The following is a 25,405-nucleotide window of genomic DNA, read 5'->3' on the forward strand; positions in this document are numbered from 1 at the left end:
GTTCAAGGCCAGCCTGGTCTGCATAGTGAGTTCCAGAACAGCTGGGGCTACAAGGAGACCGTGTCTCAAAAAGACAAAAAAAAAAAGACAAAGAATATCTACGTCACCCACGGAGGGGACTGGGAGGACACTGGTTGCGACATAATCTAGGATCACCTGGGAAAGGAGGCTCAGTGAGGAGTTGTCTAGATCAGGTTGGCTTGTGGGCATGTCTGTGAGGGATTACCTTAATTATGTTAATAGAGGTGAGATGACCCGCCCACTGTGGGTGACACTGTTCCCTAGGTTTGGGTCCTGGACTGTGTAAGAGTAGAAAAAGCTAAGCGTGCGTGAATTCACTTTCTGTCTGCTCTTGACTATGGATGTGGCCCTTGACTGCCCGGCCATGAAGGACTGTGACCTGGATTTGTGAGTCAAATAAACCCTTTCTCCTCTACATTGCTTTTTGTCAGGACAGTCTATCACACAACAGAGATCAAGCCAGAAGACCCAGCATGGCACGGACCTCTTTGGCGCCAAGTGCTGCGCTATGTGACTTCCAGTCGGACTCAATTACTGACGTCTTTGAGAGAACAAGACACCATGAGACTGCATCAAACCACCAACCTTCTCGCTAACTCTGCCCACCTAGGCTCCGTGCCCTGGTTGGGACGTGGGGGGTGGTGTCTTGGCTCCCCTAGGTATTGGGACTCTGAAGTGCCTGGGGTCGGGGCAGAGGGCTTAAAAACGGAGCTCTATGCTCCTGGCTCAGAACTGTGTACAGGTCCGAAGACTGTCACAGGTCGTGTTTGTCAGCCCGTCTGGTGGGAGCCAATGTTCAACACTGTGAGGCGTTGCCAACTTGAACTGGGGCATCGGTGTTAGGGCATGACATGGCTGGAGAGGAACCTGAGGAGGGCCTGCATGGCCCAATGAGACAGAAAGGGTAAGGCAAGCAGGCGTGTCCTTGTAGAGGGCACCGCACCCCCACCTGTGAGGCAAATACCTCCAGGAAGGCGGAGAAGAATGCAGAATGGAGGTGTCAAAAGCTGCTCACCCAGTTCTGTCACCCAGTTCCCGCTTCTCACTCTGTGGTCTGGGGAGGGGCTTGGGGAGGAGGGGATGGGGACACGGAGAGGAGCAGGGCCATAACCCCTGCAGGGTCCAGGACTCACCTCCCACCACGGGGAGTCTGGGTCTCCTCGCAGCAGCTCGATCACATCCCCTGCCTGGAAGGTCAAAACGGGCTTCCCGGGAGGGACCGGGTTGCCATGGTAATTCTGCACAGCAACCATCCTGGGACCTATAGACAATGCAATAGTAGGGGACAGTCACTGGTGACCTTGTCCTTGCTGGAAGCCCACCCCATCACTAACCCTTTCTGGTCTCTGGGGCCTTTTGGTGAGACCATCTCCCGACACCCAGACACAGGAGCCAGCCTTGCCCCTCCCACGACTTCCCATATGTTCCCATGTATTTTTGATAAATATCTTAAGTAAATTATTCAATAAACAGATGCCAGAATATTCTAGTAACAGCTACTTATTTTTAGACAGAGCTTTGTGTTTCTCCCAGACACCACTGAGCTCGGATTTACAGCATGAAATGAGGAAGGGTGGGATCCTCATGTTAGAGATGGGGGTGCCACAGAGCTGGTGAGGCAGGCTTGAGACTGAAACGGAGGTACAGGTCGAATCCCTGAGAACCTTGGGTCTCCTCCAGTGGAGCCCTCTCTGTTCTGCCCCAGCCCTGCCCCAGGTACTGAAAGATGCCATAGCCCGTCCTGCTGGGCCTGGGAGCCGGTGGCCCAGCAGGAGTAACATCTGGATGGGATTTGGGTTTTCCCTGACGAAGCTGAGACTTTCTTTATTCGGAATGTGAGGCCTTAACTTTGCCTGTTTTCACAGCCTGAGCGCCCAAACCAGCAGAGCAGGGGTGAAGTCTCAGCAAAAGGACGGGGGGCCCTGGGCTTCCTGCCCCCTCGGGTCTCAGGCAGTAGCAGCCTGGTGGTGCTCTGAGCTGAGTGGAAGGGCCACTGGCTCTCCACAGGCTGATCCCGTCCCCACAGCCCAATGCTACTTGATCAGAGCCCACGCCAACCAGGGGAAGCAGCCATGCAGGCAGGAGAGGCCACGGCCCAGTGCTGTCACCAAGCCCAGGCCCAGCTTGTCCCGTGGCCACTGATATAGATAACAGCAGAGGTGGCCAGATCCCGCACACTCACCCGGTCCTGCTCCAGACGTGTCCTGTGAGGACAAGGACAGACAGTTAGGGGACTTTGGTCCCCATAGCAGCACGCCCCCATGAAAGGGTCAAGGCAGGAAGTGGAAGGCAGGGTCACATCTTGACCTACAGGAGATGTCTGTAATGCTGTTCCCCTCCCTCAGTGCTCAATGTGGCCTTTACCCTGTGCTGTCTTCACCCTCCCATTCCTCACTCCTAACTCCTGCCTCCTCCAAGAAGCCTGCCCTACCACCCCTAAGCCTCCCACCTGGATGTTCCCTATGGAAAACACACCACAGCGCTGAGTGGTGAAGGCACCTCTGTGACCTTGGAAGGCCTGGTAAGTGTCCACTCAACGCTGCCTAATGGGGCTAGACTCCCCAGCCTGTATAAGACACGGTGTCATGGCCCCATAAAAACATCAGTGACCTGTCCTATGTCCATGCTACCAGCAGAGCCACTAGCTGACATGTGGCAGGAATGCTGTGCCACAGAGCTGCAAGCCCAACTCAAGGGCCCTGGGCATGTAGAGTGAGTGAGCGTCTGGGACAGGCACCAGCTACCAGGTCTCTGGAGAGTCACGCAAAGGGACCTACTTCCAAGCTGCCATGACCCCAAGGAATGGGAAGAGTTGGGGGAAGAGGGAACTTACCAGGTCCGCAGGGGAACCTGCAAAGGAAGAAAATCAGGAGTCAGAGTGGATGCTGTGATAGGACGGTGCTTCTCCAATTCTGGTCCCCATGTCAGCAGGACATCATGGAAGGGTCAAGGCAGGAAGTGGGAGGGTAGAGTCACATCTTGACCTCCAATAGTTGTCTGTAATGCTGTTTCCTTTCCCTCTGCCCAGTGCTCACACGGGAGGTCAGCTGAACTGCACAGGGCCCTTTCAGAGGCCAATCACCCAGTCTCACCTCTATGAAAGTCCTGTGGTTGACCCTAACAGCAACTTCTGGGTTCTGGCTTTAGGGAGCCAAAGGGAACTCATCCTGGAAGTCATACCTGAGCTAGCCCGGGCTTTTCTACCTGGGACAACTGTTTGAATGACAGCAACCATCAGGGTCAGCTGATGGTGTCTGGGAATCACAGGGCAATTTCCACACCAGCTTCACACCTCAGTTCTTATAGTGCTCGTTTTGACCCATGGTGAGGTACAAGCCCAGCCTGGCAGATGGTTGAGGCACATCTTTCCTCCCACATGATAGCCAAATGACCCTCATCTGTGAGCATGCTGGAGGGTCTTAGAGGAGGATGGCCCCAGGGGTCATGCACACCCATCTCTGCATCACCTGCCCGTGGCAGGTATCACTAATCGGGTGTGGAAATTGCCCTGTGATTCCCAGACACCATCAGCTGACCCTGATGGCTGCTGTCATTCAGATTGCTCTGGAATTTCACACCTTCCACAAACCCTTGGCACACACTACAGCTCAGAGGGCAGGTGAGGCAGGTAAACAGCAATGTCCCAGGGACATCTCAGTCTACCCTGCCCAATGAAAGGTTCTGGGAAGTGGGCTGGTGTTACCCTGGGACAGCCTGGATCCCACAGGGCCACACGGTCCACCTGTTTTGATGGTGATGCTGTCACAGCTCAGAGGGGAAGGCCAACCAAGGCCAGAGAAGCACTGCCCAGAGCTGAACTGACTGGAGAGGAAAGAGCTTAGACACAGTCCACGGGAGCTAGAAGCAGCCAGGACATGACAGCATCTCCTAGCAGAAGGACAGAAGGAACTTCGACATATGCCCTTGGAGAGTCACGGGCCCCTGAAATAATGCCTGGTACCTGACAGGGGTCTTAACAGTAAGGCTAACATGGGCTCTCAGGAAACCAGAAACTGCCTCTCTGTCAGGAGGTCAATGATGTAAGAAAGAACCAAATCCCTAAGGGGACCCGGGGGCCAGGCAGGTGTGGACCCTGAAGGAAGAACCCCACCTCCCAACCCGCCTCCATTCTTCTCTTATGCCACCCCCTCAAATTTTCTGGTAAGTATGCTAACTTTTAGAAAGACACTGTGGCAGTTACTGCACACCACCACAAGAGGGTGGTATTGACAAAGCGGAAAAGCCCTGTCCAGATTTAGGAGTCGAGAACCCAGACATGGCCAAGGTGGGCTATGGTGGGGACAAGCGGTCTAGGCGGCCCGGACAGCCTCCTCTGACTCAGAGCTCTGGGTCAGCAGCATTCAAAGAATCTAGCAAGTCCACCACTAATCCAAGTTCAAGGCTTAAAATATATTTTGGGTGACAACCTGGCCTAACATGTTTTCTTCTAGAATAACTGACAGGATAGACAACCCAAGGACAGACTATGGAAACAGAGGCCCTCTGGTCCATGGAGGCTCCATCAAAGGCATTTAGATGAGTCCATGAAATTATAAGCCTCAGTTTCTAGGACTGATGGAGGGGGTATCTCCTGAACTAGGAGAAAGTCAGAGTCCTCTGGGTGCTTTCCTGTGTGTCGGTTGTATGTAGCATGACACAGCATCAACCCCAAGAGGTGGTGAGGACCAGGGCCACCCACCCAAAACACAGTAGTGGAGCCTGGTGCTCGACAGGTGCCCCAACCTGTGCTGGGATACAAGTCAGAGCACATCAACACTACGTCTGCCTTCATAGGGTGTTTCCGGTTAGAGGGCTCTTCTAGCATAGGTGAGGCCCTAGGTAGGTTCTGCCCCAGCATTGCAGAGAGAGAGAGAGAGAGAGAGAGAGAGAGAGAGAGAGAGAGAGCGCTCTATGCCAGTCTCACACCCAAACTCACTGTTCAGCAATGCCCTGACATCTCTCAGAACTGTCATGGCCTTCTGACTGCTGTTCAGCCATTGTGAGTTGGGACATGCCATGCAAAACCCCAAATGCACCCCCAAATCAAACACATCAGAAGAGCCTCCAGGCCCAGCACCTGCTCCTGTCTACATCCAGCAAGACTCAACCTTAAGCCCTGCCTGAGCCTCAAACAACCACAAGACGTAGCCGGGCATGGTGGCGCACGCCTTTAATCCCAACACTTAGGAGGCAGAGGCAGGCGGATCTCTGTGAGTTCAAGGCCAGCCTGGTCTAGGACAGCTGGGGCTATAAGGAGACCCTGTCTCTCAGAAAGATTAAAAACAAAAATGAAAAGACATGCTGCATGTACCCTGCACGTGGTACATGCCCGGTCATGCACGTTTGGGTCAGCCATTCACTAGCCTGGCTATGACCGCAAATGGCTAGTTCCCGCCTGGTGTGAGAGCCAAGGGCCCAAGCTAGTGGGGGTCCACGGTGGGAAATCGTGTGCCCACTTTGGCGGATATGCATCAGGGGAACCGCAGACGTGCTCTTGGAATGGGGCAGAGGAACAGGAGAAAGAAAAGTCCTCAGGTACTGATCAGCTTTGGAAAGGGACCCCTCCCGGGTCTGCTTCCCAGTGAGCCTGCTGGAAGCTGCTGTCCTCTGGTCTTAGCCTCAGTTCCTCTCATCTGCCTCTCTGCTGAGGCACAGTACTGGGGCGGGTTGAAAGGCAGGTGCAAGTGGTCCCCACACTCAGGGCCTCGGGGTAGAGGGCCCATGTCTACATGCAGGTGCGTACTTACTGATCTTGCAGGGGGGCATCACCTCCAGGCACTCTTTATGTGCCCCAACGCCACACCTGGTGCACAGGTAGCCCTGGTAGAATGTGCCCCTGTGTGGGGGAGGGCAGAGGTGAGGTGGGGGCTGCAGCTCCTTACACGCACTGTCAGCACTCTGGTCCCTACCTCTGGGTTCATCTGGTGATCCCTCCTGAAGCATCTAGGTCCCCCTCCCTTTCCAGGAGCATCTGCTCTCCCATGACCACCCTAGCCTGGCCCCTCACCCCCACAGCCCCCACCAGGGACCAACCCCCTCTGCTGGTCTGACTGCCTAGGCTTCTGACTTTATTGGGTAGCCCCCTAATCCTCTGAGGCCTCAACACTGGGTTAAGGTGGGAGGTCAGAGGCCATGGGGGGGGTCACAGGGAAGCAAGTACAGAGAGCCCTGGGGCCAGGGAGGATGCAGGCGGGGTAGGCAGAGGAGACCCACCTGAGGAACATCTTGCAGGCTTTGCAGTTGGTGGTCTTGTCAAACGTGTACATCTGGAAGCTATGGTGGTTGGCATTGGCCTTGTCTGGCTTGATGTTTGACCTGGTGGAAGGAGAGGGCGGGCACTGCAGTCAGGCTCCCGGAGCCCACTGACACAGGGCAGCTGCATAAGGACCCCAGCTGAACAATCCAGGAGGCTGTTCTCCAGCCTGCTCTCCCTACACACAGCAGTGGGGAGACTGAGGGCAGGAGGGGAAGGTCTTAATTGTGCCATGCTGGCGCGGGAGTGCTTGCCAGCTGAGGCAAACGGTTCTTAAAAATGGCCTGGCAGTGGGTAGCTGTGGAGATCTGTCAAGCTCAGCAAGTGTACACCGTTTGTCCCCTTGTCTCGAGTTTTACTTTCTGAGGTTTCAGTTACCCACAGTTCAACAAGCCTAAAAATGTTGTATGGAAAAGTTCCAGAAACGAGTGGCTTATAGCTTCCACACTGTGTGTGCTACCCACCCGTTAATCGCTCAGCGGCCAGCTGGTATCAATCAGATCAACTGTCACAATTCCACAACACTGTGTTCAAGGACTCTTATTTTACTGAACATGATGCTTGCAAGCGTGGTGACTGGCAATTTCATCACAATCCATCATGCAGCTGTCCTACCTCGTTCTTGGCTATGGATCCTACTGTCTGTGATTTATACAGTGGACCTGACTATAGGTCTGCACGTTTAGGAAGGTCTGGTGGTTTCAGGACTCAGCTGTGGTCTTGTCTTGCAGTGCTAGGGCAATTAGGTGAAGACCTGCACTTCATTGTTTTAAACCCTAAACAAGCATGGAATTGTGAGCTTATGATGGGTCCTGAGGCGCTAGAGGCCCACCCTGAGGCCTGCAGTTCACTTCTGTCTTCCCCGCTGTGAGATGGGAGAAGGCAGGACAGATGGTCAGCAGAAAGTAAGACACAGAAGTATGTGCCAAGGCCTCCCAACTTGAAGTGGATACTCGGTCGGTCGTATGACGTTTTTGTCGGTGAACACTTGAAATTGCTAACAGCACAATACTCGGCAGAAAATTTCAACCCACGGAAACTGAGCAGTAGAGGAGATGCCCGGGATTCCCACATGCAGAACACAGACCAACGGGCAGCCGTCGTCTGGTACGCTGGCCCTAATCCAGTCCCAACACCTGTTCTTCACCATGTAGGAAGCCCCAGGGAGTGGTGCCCCCGCCTCTTGGGTCCCCTCGCCAAACTGCTGCAGAGCCAAGCACACACCCACACCCTCCCTCTGCCTTCATTAGCTTTCTCTGCTGTACATGTTGGGGTTCCCCTCAACCTCAAAGGAAGAGGTTCTGAGACTTTCAAGCAAAGACCAAGCCCCTGTGAGCCCTGAGGATCAGTCACCAGGTGTCACTTCTGGCCAGTCCTGCCCAGATGTCAAGTGTGTGAGCTCAAACTTAATGGAGGCCCATTCTAGGACCTGGGACAGCTGGGAGACAGTTAAAGAGCTAGGGCCCTACTGAGCCGCTGGTGCCCTGTGGGGAAGGAGTTGTTCTCAGACCCAGCACCGCAACTGCCTCCCACCACCCCTGTCTGAGAGGGCCAGCAGGCCAGATCCAGCTGGGCCGGGCCACTGCCTACTCACATGGCCATCTCGAACTGCTCCATCCACTTCCTCTTCATGTCCTCCGTCTTGCAGAAGAACTGGAAACCCTGCTTTCCCTGGAGGTGGATCAGGTAGAAGCCGTAGGACCACTGTGGGGACACGGACATGCTGCCAGCTGGCATGGCTTGGGGCACTGAATGTGCACACGCATGCCCGTGTGTGTGTGTGCACATGCGTGCCTGTGTGCATCCTTGTACACACATGCATCCTTCCACATGTGAGAATGTGGGTGCACCTGAGCCCTTGTGAGTGCCCTCATCTGTGCAGGTGCAAAGGAACATGTGCCTGTACATGTGACTGGCTGTGTGTGTAACTGCACATGGTCCTGTGTCTGTCCCTGGACATGAATATGTTCTAATGAGTGTCATGTGCACTCATGCCTGAGTCTGGGTGTCCATAACACTCCTATGTGTGAATGTCATGTGTGCTTGAGCTCTGATCTATGAGTCATGTTCTGCACATGGACCTATGTGCAAGGGCAGTCTGCTGCACGTGTACATGTGTACGTGGAGGCCCTGCTGTGCATACATGGAGGCCGTGCAGTGAATACATGCATGTAAGCAGAGACCCTACGGAGAGTACATGTATGTATGCATGGATCCTGCTGTGCACGCATGTATGCATGTGGGAATCCTGCTGTGTACACATTTATGTATGGAGGGGGCTCTGCTGTGTGCACATGTACAGGAGTGGAGGCCCATGCTCAGGGCCCACCCTCTAACACAATAGCCCAGCTCTTCTTCACCCCTTTATGGGGCCCCTGAAACCCATGTCTCTGCTGTCAAGGGGCTCCCCAGAGACTGCATGCCCAGGAAGCAGCCTAGGGCCCTTCCATAAGCTGTCGACCCCCACATTTTTTGAGGTGAAACAAGGGGGAAAACAGGCTGGGGTCAGAGGGCTGTGGGCCTGGGAGCCCTCGGCTGAGCAACACAGCCACCGGTAGGCCTGGCCAGTTCTCCAGGCTTAAGGAAAGGGTTTCCAAAGAGCTCCGGGGGGGAGCAAAGGGAAAGAGGGCGAGAGAGGAGGGAGGGAGGGAGGAAAGGGAACGAAGGGGAGAAGGAGGGTGCAGGGCAGAGATCACGCAGCCCTGCCTGCCAGTGTCCCGTGACCTCTGACCTTCGCCAGAGGAAAGGCAGCAGGCTTCAAGGTCACACCTTCTATAAATCAAGTCTTTTGTCACTTTCATGATTAAGTAGAGAGAAACTGGGCATGGTGGTGCACACCTTGGTGGATCTCCATGAGTTCAAGGCCAGCTTGGTCTACATAGAGTGTTCCAGGCCAGCTGGGGCGACAGGGAGACCCTGTCTCAAAAAGACACACTGCCCCCACCCCTCCACCCATTAAAAACAAAAAGTAGAATGGGGCAGGGTAAAGGGAGGGCGAGGAGAGTGAGTCCAGTCTGCTCAGGCCCAGGGAGCCCCAGACCCACAAGCACAGAGGGGCCAGCGCAGCACCAGGCGGCACTGAGGGGAGGAGGGCTTACCATCTTCCCATGAGACTAGGAAGCATGAGGAGGAAAGGAAACAGGGAGACAGGTCATTAGGAGGCTCGGCAGCCTGGGGACGCTGACAGGTCAGGATGGCAGGAAATAACCCCTGTCGAACACTCTGGGCTGTCCTCCCCAAGAGGAAAGGCTTGACCAGGAAGTCCTGGGCTTGGAGAGCGACCTCAGTCACAGCCTCCTATAATCCAGCTGCTCACTACAAACACCAGGGCTGGGAGGGGCCGGGACACGCTGGGACTGCCCCCTGCATGGGGTCTTGCTGAAAGTTAGGGCCTTCAGCAGCTGGGCCCCTGCCCCCAACCAGGCCCAGGGCTGCACACAGGAGGTGCTCAGGGGCTGTGTGCAGAAGCCTCAGATGAAGCAATACTGAACCAAGACGGTCTGCTTTCCCCACACCCCTCCCCTACAACGACCCCGCCTGCTGCCATCACAGCCCCGCCCCTGCAGCCAGGGTCCTAGTCCACTGGACTTTAGAGCCTCTGACAAGCCAGGCTCATCCCTGGCTGGCCTCCAATCAAGGCAGGATGGGACGGGAAGGAGGCCTACTTGTTACAAAGGACAATAGGGAGTTAGAGTCAGGCCAACTAAGACTAAAAGTCAAGGTTGAAAGCTAAGCTCTCACTGGGGCCCCAACAGGGCCTCTCTCTCTGCTTCTGGGGATCTGGGATGCTGAGGGTGCCCTCTGCCTCAGTGGCAAGGAGGGAAGAGTCTTCCTGAAAGGTCAGTGGTCCACACATCCAGCAGGCTCAGCCTCCGTGACACCAGATGCACTGCCCCCGGGGTTAGGGCCCTGTGCCATGCGAGCCCCTTTTGGGGTGTGGCCCACCTTCTTAATGTCCTTGTTGTGCATGGGGTCGTCAGTCATCTTGTGGAAGAGCAGCTCAATGACCTCCTTCAGCTCATAGCTGTAGCCCTTCCGCTTACACACGATGACCACCTTATCGAACAGGAACAGGTACCTGGGCAGACAGGGCACTGGGCGTCAGGACAGCCACGCTCTACGTGGAGAGGTGGCACTGCGCTGGGAGTGTGCCCTCTCCAACACCAGCAAGTCATCCCTGAGGCCACAGCTTGCATGTCAGGAATCCCCACCACCTGCCTGCCCACTCGAGGGTCACTTGGTAGAGAGTTCATACGGCCGCTCAGTCAGCCCCAGCTCCCTGGAGGCTGTGAGCTGTTAGCCAGACACACCCCCTCCCCATCCCTACCTTTTGGCTGCCCCCCAAGTCCAGCCCAGTGCCCACCACAGGATGGCAGTGCCTCTGTGTGGCCGCTGCTGGCTGAAGTGGCTGATCATAGGGGCTTGTGCCGAGAAGGAAGGAAGTAATTAAAACGGCTGCACAAGGCCTGCAGTGCAGTTGTTCTTTCCCCAGGAAGGTCTATCCTGAGCCACTTGGGAGCGGGTTCCCTGGACCGGAGGGCCAGTCTGAGATGGGGTGCCACTGCCTCCTGCTCACCTGTCCTGCTTGGTGTGGTTGACTATGGACCGGACTTTCAGCTCCCCGTCAATCTTGGGCCTCCCAAATTCCTCCAGCTTCACTTGCTGGGAAAGAAAAGCCAAAGCCATCAGCTCGAGGGAGCCATGTGCTTTCTTAAGACAGGGAGGCTGGTGGGCACATGCTCAGGGCAGGGTCCTGAGATCCAGCGTGAACTAGGCAAGTGTGCCCACAGCGATCAGGATGATGCTCAGAACAGGGGAGCCCAAGGCCAGGAAGGAGCCCGGCCAAGCCTGTCCCCTCCCGGTGGGCCCCAGTGCAGACTCCCTTGAGTCCTGGGAACAAAGGGCGATTGACAGCCTGGTCACGCTCACAGACGGCTGTTGTGTGGAGCCCAGAGCAGTAGGAAAAGCCAGACGCCTAGCCCTGAGACAGAAAATAAAAGAGAGCGAGCGAGCGGCACTGTTGGATCGAGTGGAGGCCACAGCCGGGGTCCTGCCAGCCGTTCATCTTCCACAGGAAGAAGGCTCAAGCCCCATCCCAGCCACTGGGCTGTGGAGATTCCATTTCCTGTTCTGCTTGGACTGGGCCTTTGCTGTTCTGTTTTGATCCGGAGAGATTCTGCCCCTCCACCATTCCCTATGTAGCTTTCAAAGGACGAGTCTATACAGGCAGGAAAAGGCAGAGGAAAGTTCCACAGAAAGTTCCGTATGGAGTGGCTGTGCTCGCGGGCAGCCAAGACAGGCCTGACAATATCATTCCCAAGTTCCCTGCACTTTGTGAAAGCTGCCGAAGGCAATGTCTAGGGCTGGCCTTGCGGCACAGAGTGGCGCGCACACATCTGCTCGGGGATTCTTCCATCACTCAGGGCACAGAACAAATGTACTGCCTTCACCTAGAGAGGCACCAGGGCTGGGCATGGTGCGGGGAGTGGGGCCACATCCCAGGAACGCCAGCACGCACCAGCCCGTGTTGTCTACTCTTGCTTCTGTTGTTCTGGGCCAGGGCTTCTTGGATCCCAGGCTAGCCTCAAAAGCACTGTGTAGCCAAGGAGAGCTTTGAACTCCTGATCTGTCAAGTGCCGGGACTATAGCTATGCAACACCAAGACCAGCTTTTTCAGGGTCTCACGCATGCCGGGCAAGCACTCTACCAACTAAGCTACAGCCAAAGCCGTTTTCTTGTTATTTAAAATGCAGATGTGGCTCATGGGAAAAACAAATTCCCTCATGTCACCAAAGGAATGCTTGTCACTGGGCGGTACTTGGAAAGCACAGGTAATGGGCAAGAGGCCTGGACCCCACTAACACTCATGCTGAGACCAAGACCTTGCTTAGAAATGCACACGGACACGAGGTGGGATCGAAACAATGCTCAGCGACTTTTTGTTCATGGCACAGATGTCTCCCGACATCCTAGGTCTGCAGAGGGCTCTTCTGTGGGCAAGAACAGGTATGTGGGACACCCAACTCCTGACAGTAAGAATCACCAGGGACAAGACAGTAGCTTTGGATCAGGGTGATCATGGGACCCTTGGGCATCTGGCAACAGCTGGAGATGCAGTTGGTGATCATCACTGGGAGCCAAAGGTGCTATTGGTATGTGATGGGTTGTGGCAAAGGTGCTCAACTTGCCCTAGGGTGCAGGCCTGTAATACAGACAGATCCAAGCTGCACATGTACTAAGCAGTATCTGAGCCCAGAAATGCCTAGTGTCTTCTCCCCAGCTGACCTCTAAGGGAGCAGCAGGCTGGAGCGGGTCCAGATGGTGTCAAGCCCTGCTTGATGGAGTCCCAGGAGGAGGGGAGAACTGAGGGGCAGTTCTCACCCCCAAACCAAACCCTGTTCATTGCCCCTCCTGGGGATGCTGAGATTGATAGGGAGAGAGGAGGGCCACAGACCAGGAGGAGCCTTTGCCCCTGGGAGGCAGAGAAGGGTCTGGGTTGTTGAAAAAACCTTTCTCCCCTCTCCTTGGCCCTGCTCACTGCAAAGCGCTGTCTTCAGGGCACAGGGGGGTGGGCTAAAGTGGATGAAGGCCCACAGAAGCCGGGGCTCATGTCAAATTCAGAGCACTCTCCCTAACCCCAGGGGGCGGACATGGTGTCCCACGTTCCCTCTGCTCAACCACAGCCTTCACAGGAAGCCGTCACAAGCCCACACAGGCGAAGACCTGCCCGCTTACCAGGTTCTCTATGGAACTCTGGAACTCACTGATCTTCTTCAAAGTCTCTTTGTCCCGTTTCACTTCGTTGATGTACATGGCCAAGTCCTGGAAATCAAAAGACGGGATTATCACACCAAGTCCCACAGGGTGAGCTCTAAGTCCCTACCCGGCCCAACGCTGGGCATTCGAGCCTGAATGTCCTCAGTCTTGGCCGGGGTGGCTGAAACTGCAGGCACTGAAGGCAGGAAACACCACATCTATGTGACGAGAGAGCTAAGGCAGAGAACACAGCATGCAGACTCAACGCAGGCCACTAGTGGCCCCTGTAGCAGCTCCCTCACTCGATGGGCTTTCAGAGTCAGAACAGAGGAAGCACCCCACGTGGATGAGCGACAGCCTGGACCAAACCACCCCTCTGCTCTCGGGAAGCCCAGGCTACAACCTCCCCTCAGAGCCCGGGTAAAATGAACACTAAGTTCTTTCGGTGTCCCGACACAATGCCACAATCCTCCTGCCAGCCACCAGGGGGCAGTGCTAACTTTGCTGCAGAAAGTTAGCAGCAGCCTAGACACGGGTGCCCAACAAGGACTGGAGTAGCATATGATCCTGCCCATCACCGTGAGCAGGGAGGAAATCCCCCAAACATAAGGGCCAGCCCACATCCTGGAGTCGGTTCCCAGCTCCCACATGGCCTCCCTTGCTTCCGGGGCCACTTCACGGTCTATACCCCAAGCTCTAGGCCTGGCGGGGCTAAAGTTCCCTACCAGAAGCAGCACTGAATTCTTATAAAGGGTGTTTTGCATTCTAACCCAATAGCCTTTAAAGGAGGATTAAACTCCCAAAGAACACAACAGCCAGGGCAGACCGAACATGTGCAGACAGGCAGGCCCCTGTGTACACCTGGCTACGGCACCAGGACCCCACACCTGGGATGGGGAGACTCCCAGGGAGATAGCCATGACAGGACAGCCGTTAACAGAGGACACAGCCTTGAAGGGACTGATCGCTGTGACCCGTACACGGAAATGGAGCCGGGGGCAGTGACGGCTCACACGCTGGTAGAATGACTGATTTCCCGCTCTACACTGGGGACAGACTTAAAGGCTCTTAGATTCCCTTCCCATTCTGAAGACCTAGGAGGTGGTTCTGTGGCTCTCACTGACGTGAAGGGCACAGCCAGGAGTCAGAGTTCTGTGGAACGTCAGTGACACTCGGGGGAGTTGTCCAGTGAAGGGCTGGGGAGCTGCCTGTGGGCTGGTGACTGAGTGATGATGTGAGGCCAGGCTGGGGGGCTCAGGGCACATCTGCAGCCGTGGATCACTAGCCCTGGGGATGAATCACTGCCACCTGATTGTGTCGACAGTGGAAAGACATGGCGGTCCCTCTCCTGCAGTGGTAGGTGATCTCAGTGTCCCCAGAGGATCCAGCCAAGGGTCCCTGTGATCACCCATGGCACCCATGCTCAAGTACACCCACAATTAGGGCAAGTTTCTCAACGTACAGGTGGCCTGCTAACAGGTGGTGCATTGTCCTTACTTCCAACATTCAGGAGGCAGAGATGGGCAGATCTCTGTGTACTCGAGACCAGCCTGGGCTACATGAGTTCCAGGCCAGTCAGGGCTACATAGTGATATCCTGTCTCAACAAAACCAAACCAAACCAGGGCTGAAGAGATGGCTCAGTGGTAAAGAGCACTGACTGCTCTTGCAGAGGGCCTGGGTTCGATTCCCAGCACTCACATGGCAGCTAACAGCCTCTAGTTCCAGGGGCTCCAATGCCCTCTTTTGACCTCCGTGGGCATTGCACGACACAGGTGCACCTACCTACATGCAGGCCATACACTCACACACATTAAACAACAAGCCAAAAAGCCCAGAAAACCCCAGGTAACTGTGAGCAGCAGCACCGTCCCCACTGCCTGGCAGCTGTGTGGGAGACAGGCTGGAGCTCTTCCCTCTTCGAATGGGGTGTCCTGGGAAAGGAGGGGTCCAGAGCACTGCTCAGAGGCAGGTGTCAGAGGTCAAGCCTGTGGCTACAAGGGGGAGGTTGAGGGAGCTGAGCTGTCAACCTCTATCACATGGTAGTGCTGAGGGGCATCACACCAGGCCTAGGACACAGACCTGGCTTGGGGGAGGCTGCCGGTGCCTGGCGGAAGAGATCTGGAAGGTGACTTCCCTGAGCAGGGTCAAGTTCATGGCAAAGACGGGGAATGAATGTGTCACAGCGGGTGACGAGGACACAGCCTGAGCAGACGCCGCCAAGTGGAAAGCACAGTCTTACTAGGAACCCAGGAGTGGTCAGGCTTGCCTGGAACCTGGGGCTTTCCGGGTACGCACAGCTCCAAGGACCCTGTAGAAGGCCTGGAGAACAGGGTGAGGAGCCAGGCCTGGTTCAGAGAGCAGTGGGAGCCAGGAAGGGTTCTGAGCAGGGCGGTGTGGCGAGCTGAGCTTTCAGGACAGTGGGTTGTCATGGCCTAATGGGACATGGCTGGATAGGAGCCATCTAGGCAGGTGACAGGGGAACAGGGATGGGAACAGACCTTCGGCAGCAGAGGCCCCAGGGGAGCCAGTGCCTGGGAACCACTGGTGGCCCCGGTGGACAGTCTGGAAAGCAGGAGGCGGGGGCAGTGATCACTGTTGACGACTGAAGTTAAGAACTTGGACACAGAAGGCGCCTGGCCTGCAGCGCCCTCTACTGTCCTGTGAGTCGAATGTCCTGCATGTGCTATCCTAGGCAAATGCCCTCAGTCACCATCGTAGCCTCCCAAGATGCTCAATTCACGTCCAGGAACACAGGCACGCTGGCCTGGGTGCTCCCCCTGCCCTGCCTCAGTTCACCTACCTGCATGGCTTCCAGAGCTTCTTTGAGCTGCTGCCTTTCCGGCCGATCTGTGGAGTGGCTCAGGAGTTCCTGTGGGAGTAAGAGGAGACCTAGTGTCAGCTCTCAGGGGCTCCAACTCTACCTACACCTAGTGCAAGGTGTGCACAGAGCGAGGCCCTTGGGACAAAGTCACCCACCAGCCCAGGTGCAAGTTCATCTGCCTAACTCTAGTAGACACAGGGACCCCTCACACAGGGGACGCCTCACTTCCAACAAAGGTGTCCCTAAATCTTTCGGGTAATGGAGGGGCTTATTATGGGAAAGAAACTAGGGTCATAAAAAGAAAAGCCCTGAGGTTGACTCTTAAAAGAAACTTGAAGGCACCGCCTATCTTCCCTCCCAGGTGTGCTGCACTTTACTACAGCTTCCAGGAAGTTCACGGACACAGATCGCAAACTGCGGTAGCTCTCCTGGTCTGAGGATGCTTATCGGCCTCTCCCCACTTTCCTGACTTTGTTACTGGCTTTGGTCATAATGTTCCTGTCCAGTTATTGTGATAACCTTTCAGAGTATGTATCGAACACACACACATACTCATTTATCAACCTATGTGTGCTCAAGGCTGTCTGTGGGCTAAAACGTCCATGCCCCTGGAGCCCAGGTGACCGGTGTGCAGGGGGTGGCTGGTAGCCTCACCTTGAGTAGGAGATGGTATTTCAGCACACGCTGCATGGGCACCACCAACAGATCTTGCAGCTTGAACTTGCCATCCTGCACCTTGAGCGTGCACTCCTGGCACGGGAGAACAATGACGGATGGGGCTGGGGCTCCCTGACCCCAATTCTGGTCATCTGGGTAGAGGAACCTCAACCCAGCTCCCTCAGCCTTGTTCTGGTGTGTACGTGAGGTGGGTGTCATAGCCTGTAGGCGGGACATGCCACCTCTCACATCCAGGGCACTCAGTGGGGCCTGGGATTCTGAAGGACCCTTTGCCTAAAAGCGCTTCCTGGGGGCCAGGTCTTGTCTGAACAGGAGTCAGGACCTCTGGCCCAGCTCAGCAGTCTGCTGTCTGCTCTGTGAGAGGCCAAGTGGGAAAGGGGCTCACACAGGGCTATGGGGTCACTCCAGAACCTGGGGTCTACCAGACCTCCTGGATGAGAAGCAGAGAGTACATGCCAGCAAGCTTTGGAAACAGCTGTCCTGACTGCATGAGACAGACATTCCTGGATGACGGGGCAAGGAAAAGCCTGGGAGGGGCTCATGAGAGAATCGAGTTGATAGGTGAGCTCTGGGCACCGGGTAACGTCAGGAGTGGGCAGGAGGCCCAATGCTTCTAACAGGTCACCTAGGGTCCCTCCAGCAAACGAGGTCAGGGTCATGTGTCAAAGGCCCTTGCTAAAACAGACCTGGCCCCTCCCCAGCCCTCAGAGCTCAGGCTGTACTCTGGGACATGTTCTGGACCTCATCAAACAAAATACAAAGGCAAAAACACCACAAAACCAAAGACGGGTGTGAGGGAGGTTGGTGTGTCTCCAGGGCTCTAGCTAGGCAGCTGTGCCAGGCCAGGGTTACTGGAAAGCCTCATTACCTCCACTTTCTGCCTGAAGTCATCCCGGCTGGCAAGGAGCTGGTTCAATGTGCTCTGGGCATGTTCCATGTGGCTGCAGTACTCTCCATAGATCAGGAGTCTGGGGAGACAGCAATACTCACATGGTACACGGGCACAGCGCATACACAGGTTGGCACGGGTCAAGTAAGATGCTCACAGCTGCTGTGAGCCTGGATGGTACACAGGCATGTGAACACATACGTGCACTGCAGGACTACGATGCTCACAGCCACACTGTCCTGCCACCTCCTCGGGCAGCTAGAACTCCTCACGGTCACTGCCCCACATGGCTCTGCTCCCTCCCTGCCTCTCTCTCCCCCTTTTACAAGTATGCTGAAACCGTAAAGGAGCGCTCCCCACTTCCCAGTCCAAGGAGGCTGCCTGGTTCCACTCCATTGTGGAGAGAAGGCCCTGCCTCCCTCTCTGCTTGTCTCAGGTTTACCCCAGGGCTGTGCAAAATGGAGGAGACCCAAGGTGGCTCCTGTTGGTTCTGCGGGGTGTCAGTACCCACACCCAGAGGCTAAGCAAGGCCTATGTCCAGCGGGAGAAGCAGCAGGCGGGGTCCCAGCGGTCCAGCCGGCCCTGCCTTCTTCGTGTCCTCCCTTCTTTAGCTGTGGCTCACCTGGTTCCTGTCTCTCCCTGCCAAAAAATTCTCTTTGTAGAGCCTTTAACAGTGCTCTGTTGTCACCCTCCACCTGGGGTCCATGCACTGTCCTCAGGGATAACATCTCTACAGACCCCAGCACTCACAGCCTACACTTTCACTTATGTATGTATTTATTTTTATTTTAAGTGTATGAGTGTGTTGTCTGCACATGTGTAAGTGCACCTGTGTCATGCAATGCCCTCAGAGGTCAGAAGAGGGCATCGGATCCCCTGGAACTGGAGTTACAGATGGTTGTTAGCCGCCGCCTGGGTGCTTGGAATTGAACCCGGGTCCTCTGCAAGAGCAGTCAGTGCTCTTAACCGCTGCGCCATCTCTCCAGCCCCGACAGCCTTATCCCCTGACTACACAGGAGCCTGCGTAGGAGACCCTGCCCTGTGATGAGGACAAGGGCAATGGTAACCACCCCGCACTGGGCTACTGAAGCCTCGCTGACAGTATTAAGGGGCTGTTCTCCAAGCAAAGACACGCACGGTCACCGAGGCCCCAGGGAACCGCCTGAGACACCAGCTGATGAGTACCAGCCTGGTGGCCAGTCACAGGGCTTGTTGGGAGGCTGGGCTTATCCTCAGAGTTCCAGCCCCAGTGTGTGCTGCATCAAGGACTGACTGGGTTCCTCCTGAAAGGGCTCTGACAACTCTGGGATGGTCTCTGTTCACTACAACTCCTGTCCCCTAGGGCATCAGGCACTGGGCTGGGGCAGGTGGCAGGGCCTGCCACTGGCTAGACTTCTGCGGATGTCACTCAGGAAGAAGTGTGGTCAGTTCTTCTGTGGGCCCCAGGGTGACCAGGCTTCACCACATGGGCCTTTCTTGTCTCCGAGCTTTAGAATTGGACAATGCTCAGTCCTGTCTCAAACTCAAGAAGGCAGCAGGTGAGAGCACATTTTCTGGTGAGGATAAAGAGCTCAGAGCGGGAGCAGGCTCAGGTAACAGCTTTCAACAGGTTTCCCAGGCCTAGACAAATGATGTGGGCTCCTGAAGTCACAGATCCTGTAGGTAGATGCCTGTCTGAGTGTCTGGCACATCTCAGGCCTCCTGAGAGTTCCCTGGCACAGCCCATGGGGAGCACGAGGCTGAGGTTCCATGACGCTAAGAAAGGGCTTTACTGTGGACCCAGATGGGCCGCCCATCCAGGCACAGTGGGACCAAACAGCCATACATGGTGCCTGCTGGGACACGTCCCCACGTCTGCTTCCCTGCCTGGTGCGGCAGCCACATGCTGTCCAGGGATCTTACTGGGTGCTGCTCTGACCCCTTGTCTTTATTTCAATGAATCTATTACTAAACTGAAAAATGAAACAAAACTGAACACTTCTAGAGCAACTGAGTTTTCCTCTTTTTAGAAAACGGTTAAAAGCATTTAAGATCCCAGTAATGACAGAGGGGGATAGGAGAGGGACATTTGAGAGACTCGTGGCTAGTCTGCAGCTAGCTGGACAAGGCGTGGCTCCTGACAAACAGCTTCCCCCAGAGCTCATCATAGGCGCCTGGCGTCCGCGATGCTGAGGCCCTGGCTGGAAGGCCCCAGGTATAGCTGTCACCTCTTTGGTCAGACAGGTGTGGAGACTCAAGCTCACAGGGATTCAAACTAGTCACATCTGACCCTCAAATCACCTAACCACAAACCCACTTGATCCTAAATATAATCTGTGAGCTGTGCACTCTGATCCTACTCACAATGTCAGAACAGCCGGGAGGTCAGGAAGGCATGGGAATCCCAGCATCCCCCCGCCCCCCCGCAACACCATGGCCTTCTAAAAAGGTGCACCTGGGGCTTGGGGGTGATAAGCTTGGCTGGCAAAATCCTTGCCTTTCAAGCAGAGGACCTCAGGTCAATGCCCAGAGCCCACATAAAGATGTTAGACATGGTGGTGTGTATGCCCAGAGCTGGGAAGACAGAGACAGGACCCCCCAGCTGCCAGTCTAGCCAAATCGGTGAGTCCCATGTCCCAGCAAGAGACCCTGCCTCAAAATACAACGTGGAGGGCTCCTAAAGACTCACATCCGAGGTGGTTCTATGACCTCCACATGCCCCCCACCAAAGGTTGCTCTGGATTGTACAGTATGGAAGTAGGGGTGACCTCACCCTGGTCCAAGCATCCTATTATGTCTGGAGGTGAGAGGGCTGAAGCTGAGTGAGACTCCCCCAGGCGGGGGGTCCCCTCTAAAAACACCACAAAACCAAAGACGGGTGTGAGGGAGGTTGGTGTGTCTCCAGGGCTCTAGCTAGGCAGCTGTGCCAGGCCAGGGTTACTGGAAAGCCTCATTACCTCCACTTTCTGCCTGAAGTCATCCCGGCTGGCAAGGAGCTGGTTCAATGTGCTCTGGGCATGTTCCATGTGGCTGCAGTACTCTCCATAGATCAGGAGTCTGGGGAGACAGCAATACTCACATGGTACACGGGCACAGCGCATACACAGGTTGGCACTGGTCAAGCAAGATGCTCACAGCTGCTGTGAGCCTGGATGGTACACAGGCATGTGAACACATACGTGCACTGCAGGACTACGATGCTCACAGCCACACTGTCCTGCCACCTCCTCGGGCAGCTAGAACTCCTCACGGTCACTGCCCCACATGGCTCTGCTCCCTCCCTGCCTCTCTCTCCCCCCTTTTACAAGTATGCTGAAACCCCGTAAAGGAGCGCTCCCCACTTCCCAGTCCAAGGAGGCTGCCTGGTTCCACTCCATTGTGGAGAGAAGGCCCTGCCTCCCTCTCTGCTTGTCTCAGGTTTACCCCAGGGCTGTTTTTACAAGTATGCTGAAACCGTAAAGGAGCGCTCCCCACTTCCCAGTCCAAGGAGGCTGCCTGGTTCCACTCCATTGTGGAGAGAAGGCCCTGCCTCCCTCTCTGCTTGTCTCAGGTTTACCCCAGGGCTGTGCAAAATGGAGGAGACCCAAGGTGGCTCCTGTTGGTTCTGCGGGGTGTCAGTACCCACACCCAGAGGCTAAGCAAGGCCTATGTCCAGCGGGAGAAGCAGCAGGCGGGGTCCCAGCGGTCCAGCCGGCCCTGCCTTCTTCGTGTCCTCCCTTCTTTAGCTGTGGCTCACCTGGTTCCTGTCTCTCCCTGCCAAAAAATTCTCTTTGTAGAGCCTTTAACAGTGCTCTGTTGTCACCCTCCACCTGGGGTCCATGCACTGTCCTCAGGGATAACATCTCTACAGACCCCAGCACTCACAGCCTACACTTTCACTTATGTATGTATTTATTTTTATTTTAAGTGTATGAGTGTGTTGTCTGCACATGTGTAAGTGCACCTGTGTCATGCAATGCCCTCAGAGGTCAGAAGAGGGAATCGGATCCCCTGGAACTGGAGTTACAGATGGTTGTTAGCCGCCGCCTGGGTGCTTGGAATCGAACCCGGGTCCTCTGCAAGAGCAGTCAGTGCTCTTAACCGCTGCGCCATCTCTCCAGCCCCGACAGCCTTATCCCCTGACTACACAGGAGCCTGCGTAGGAGACCCTGCCCTGTGATGAGGACAAGGGCAATGGTAACCACCCCGCACTGGGCTACTGAAGCCTCGCTGACAGTATTAAGGGGCTGCTCTCCAAGCAAAGACACGCACGGTCACCGAGGCCCCAGGGAACCGCCTGAGACACCAGCTGATGAGTACCAGCCTGGTGGCCAGTCACAGGGCTTGTTGGGAGGCTGGGCTTATCCTCAGAGTTCCAGCCCCAGTGTGTGCTGCATCAAGGACTGACTGGGTTCCTCCTGAAAGGGCTCTGACAACTCTGGGATGGTCTCTGTTCACTACAACTCCTGTCCCCTAGGGCATCAGGCACTGGGCTGGGGCAGGTGGCAGGGCCTGCCACTGGCTAGACTTCTGCGGATGTCACTCAGGAAGAAGTGTGGTCAGTTCTTCTGTGGGCCCCAGGGTGACCAGGCTTCACCACATGGGCCTTTCTTGTCTCCGAGCTTTAGAATTGGACAATGCTCAGTCCTGTCTCAAACTCAAGAAGGCAGCAGGTGAGAGCACATTTTCTGGTGAGGATAAAGAGCTCAGAGCGGGAGCAGGCTCAGGTAACAGCTTTCAACAGGTTTCCCAGGCCTAGACAAATGATGTGGGCTCCTGAAGTCACAGATCCTGTAGGTAGATGCCTGTCTGAGTGTCTGGCACATCTCAGGCCTCCTGAGAGTTCCCTGGCACAGCCCATGGGGAGCACGAGGCTGAGGTTCCATGACGCTAAGAAAGGGCTTTACTGTGGACCCAGATGGGCCGCCCATCCAGGCACAGTGGGACCAAACAGCCATACATGGTGCCTGCTGGGACACGTCCCCACGTCTGCTTCCCTGCCTGGTGCGGCAGCCACATGCTGTCCAGGGATCTTACTGGGTGCTGCTCTGACCCCTTGTCTTTATTTCAATGAATCTATTACTAAACTGAAAAATGAAACAAAACTGAACACTTCTAGAGCAACTGAGTTTTCCTCTTTTTAGAAAACGGTTAAAAGCATTTAAGATCCCAGTAATGACAGAGGGGGATAGGAGAGGGACATTTGAGAGACTCGTGGCTAGTCTGCAGCTAGCTGGACAAGGCGTGGCTCCTGACAAACAGCTTCCCCCAGAGCTCATCATAGGCGCCTGGCGTCCGCGATGCTGAGGCCCTGGCTGGAAGGCCCCAGGTATAGCTGTCACCTCTTTGGTCAGACAGGTGTGGAGACTCAAGCTCACAGGGATTCAAACTAGTCACATCTGACCCTCAAATCACCTAACCACAAACCCACTTGATCCTAAATATAATCTGTGAGCTGTGCACTCTGATCCTACTCACAATGTCAGAACAGCCGGGAGGTCAGGAAGGCATGGGAATCCCAGCATCCCCCCGCCCCCCCGCAACACCATGGCCTTCTAAAAAGGTGCACCTGGGGCTTGGGGGTGATAAGCTTGGCTGGCAAAATCCTTGCCTTTCAAGCAGAGGACCTCAGGTCAATGCCCAGAGCCCACATAAAGATGTTAGACATGGTGGTGTGTATGCCCAGAGCTGGGAAGACAGAGACAGGACCCCCCAGCTGCCAGTCTAGCCAAATCGGTGAGTCCCATGTCCCAGCAAGAGACCCTGCCTCAAAATACAACGTGGAGGGCTCCTAAAGACTCACATCCGAGGTGGTTCTATGACCTCCACATGCCCCCCACCAAAGGTTGCTCTGGATTGTACAGTATGGAAGTAGGGGTGACCTCACCCTGGTCCAAGCATCCTATTATGTCTGGAGGTGAGAGGGCTGAAGCTGAGTGAGACTCCCCCAGGCGGGGGGTCCCCTCTTAAGGAACCACCTCTTGGTAGTGGAGACACTCACAGTGAGCCTAGGGGACTATGTCCCAGTGATTTCCCAACAGAATTCACAGCCAATGCAAACCCACAAACTTGTCTACATGAGTGTTTCAGGTGGGCTGACCCTGGACTCCCCACTGTCTCTGGGGACAGTCAGAGTCAATGAAAGCCCAGTAGATACCAAGCCTTGGTTGGGTAGCCCAGGAGCATACCCCTAAATTCCACACTTGCCAGGATCACACTGGGCCTGAGGTTTGGGCAGGACAGGGGCACAAACAGCAGGAGGGGGGCCTCCCGACCCCGCTTACCTCCCCTCAAATACGACCCCATTCAGCAGCCCAAGTACTGTGAGACTGGTGGCCTTTCTTGCCCAGCAAACCTGTACTTGTGCATCAAAACCCTCCCAATGATCTCCTTGGTATCAGCTTCCCCTGCCTATCCTCTCGCCGTTGCAGCTCATCAGGGTTAAACTGAAAATGAAGGGTAGAGATGGGGCGGGGAGTAGGTGGCAGCCCTAGAGGAGGCAGCACAGGGTCACCCTGCGCAGCAACTCTGGGCTCCTGGGAGGGCATTCACTCCTCTCACACACCCCAGCATCCAGCATGGATGGAGCCTTGAAGACAAATATAGTGGGGAAAGGAAGAAGATACTGTCCTTTTTTTTACACTGGTGGTACTAGGACTGAACTCAGGACTTCATCTGTGCTAAGCAAGCACTCTACCACTGAGCTGTATCCCTCACTCCTTTTAAGGCCGGAATACCCAATCTTCCCACTTCTCCTGGGACTGTAGGCACGTGCCACCACACACCACTTACATTTCTGCTGTTTTATTGTTTGAAAAAAGTTGGACATTTAGTACTATATATTTTTTAAAATCAGGGCTGGAAAGATGGTTCAGAGTTTGAGTACCGGCTGCTCTTACAGAGGACTCAAGTTCAGTTCCCAGCACCCATGCTGGGCAGCTCCTAACCTCCTATAACTCCAGCTCCAGGGGATCCTCAAGCACCTGTATCCACATGTTCATACTCACACACAGACACACATGCATACACATAATTAGAAATGAGAAAAAAGCCGGGCGTGGTGGTGCACCCCTTTAATCCCAGCACTCAGGAGGCAGAGGCAGACAGATCTCTGTGAGTTCGAGGCCAGCCTGGTCTACATAGTGAGTTCCAGGACAGCTGGAGCTACAGGGAGACCCTGTCCCCAAAAGACCAAAAAAAAAGAGAGAGAGAGAGAAAAATCGCCCACAACTTGGAGTAAGGCCACAAATGTGCACACCCAAATTCACGCAGCCTGGACAATACCGGACCATCATAAAACACTCCAAAACTTGTTCCCTTAGGAGACTGGGGACAACTGATCTGTCCTCACAGAAGCGGTACCCCAAAGCTTTGGGGCTGTAGCCTCGGAGGGCATGGGGGAGCCTGTGAGCCTCCCTGTGCCCATGGGCCTCCTTGGCACCTGCTCTAGTTCACCTCTGGCCTCCCTCCAGTCCCTGCTGGAGAGCCACAGGTGTGGCACAGACTAGGGTACCTGCGGGCGGGGAGGGCGACTGCTGCACTTCTAAGTTCTGACTCGCCAAAGGGTAGGTACCGCAACCTGCAAAGCCCGCCACGTCCTGTTTTCTCTGGCCTTCAGAGCTTCCAAATTTCCCAGTGCTCAGGGGTGGCGCTGACAGGTCAAGCCCCGGCTGGGTGCCTGCGCACCGGGGTCGTAGCCCCCTTGCTGTCCCTCTTGTCCTCTGTCTGGGAATCAGATGGTGTGAGAGCCCCGGCATGCTGAGGTCAGGAGATGCCCATCTCGGGAACCCCTGCTCTGGGTTGAAGGGAGAGGGGGCCGTCCCCCTGTAGGATCAGCCCTCCAAGCCTGGAGGTGAAAAGGCCTCCATGATACCCGAGCCCTGTGGCAGGGAGTCACAGCACGTGGCCTGGCATTCTGGGCCACCACAGGTCACAAGAGCCCAACTGTCCCAGACATTCATCCATCTCCACAATTGCACAGAGATGCTGCTGCACATGGCCTGGGTGTCGGGGCGGGGGGGGGGGGG

At 55.4% G+C, this 25,405-nt stretch overlaps 1 protein-coding gene across 3 annotated transcripts in view; it reads right to left on the bottom strand.

Annotated features, from left to right (window-relative positions):
• The window catches only part of Vav2 (vav guanine nucleotide exchange factor 2), a 198,058-nt gene that overhangs the window by 15,298 nt on the left and 157,355 nt on the right, over positions 1-25,405 (bottom strand). For all 3 annotated transcript variants that reach the window (XM_008843922.3, XM_008843921.3, XM_029568720.1), the window contains 12 exons: positions 20,357-20,456; positions 16,508-16,603; positions 15,833-15,901; positions 13,010-13,096; positions 10,851-10,936; positions 10,220-10,352; positions 7,869-7,978; positions 6,235-6,336; positions 5,769-5,857; positions 2,855-2,871; positions 2,204-2,225; positions 1,155-1,282 (listed from right to left, as the gene is read on the bottom strand). In XM_008843922.3, coding sequence (XP_008842144.1) covers positions 1,155-1,282; positions 2,204-2,225; positions 2,855-2,871; positions 5,769-5,857; positions 6,235-6,336; positions 7,869-7,978; positions 10,220-10,352; positions 10,851-10,936; positions 13,010-13,096; positions 15,833-15,901; positions 16,508-16,603; positions 20,357-20,456 — 1,039 coding nt within the window. The remainder of the gene's footprint in view (positions 1-1,154; positions 1,283-2,203; positions 2,226-2,854; positions 2,872-5,768; positions 5,858-6,234; positions 6,337-7,868; positions 7,979-10,219; positions 10,353-10,850; positions 10,937-13,009; positions 13,097-15,832; positions 15,902-16,507; positions 16,604-20,356; positions 20,457-25,405) is intronic.

Source organism: Nannospalax galili, unplaced genomic scaffold (genome assembly GCF_000622305.1).
Source record: "Nannospalax galili isolate Female #2095 unplaced genomic scaffold, S.galili_v1.0 scaffold300, whole genome shotgun sequence".
Classification (NCBI taxonomy): Eukaryota; Metazoa; Chordata; class Mammalia; order Rodentia; family Spalacidae; genus Nannospalax; species Nannospalax galili.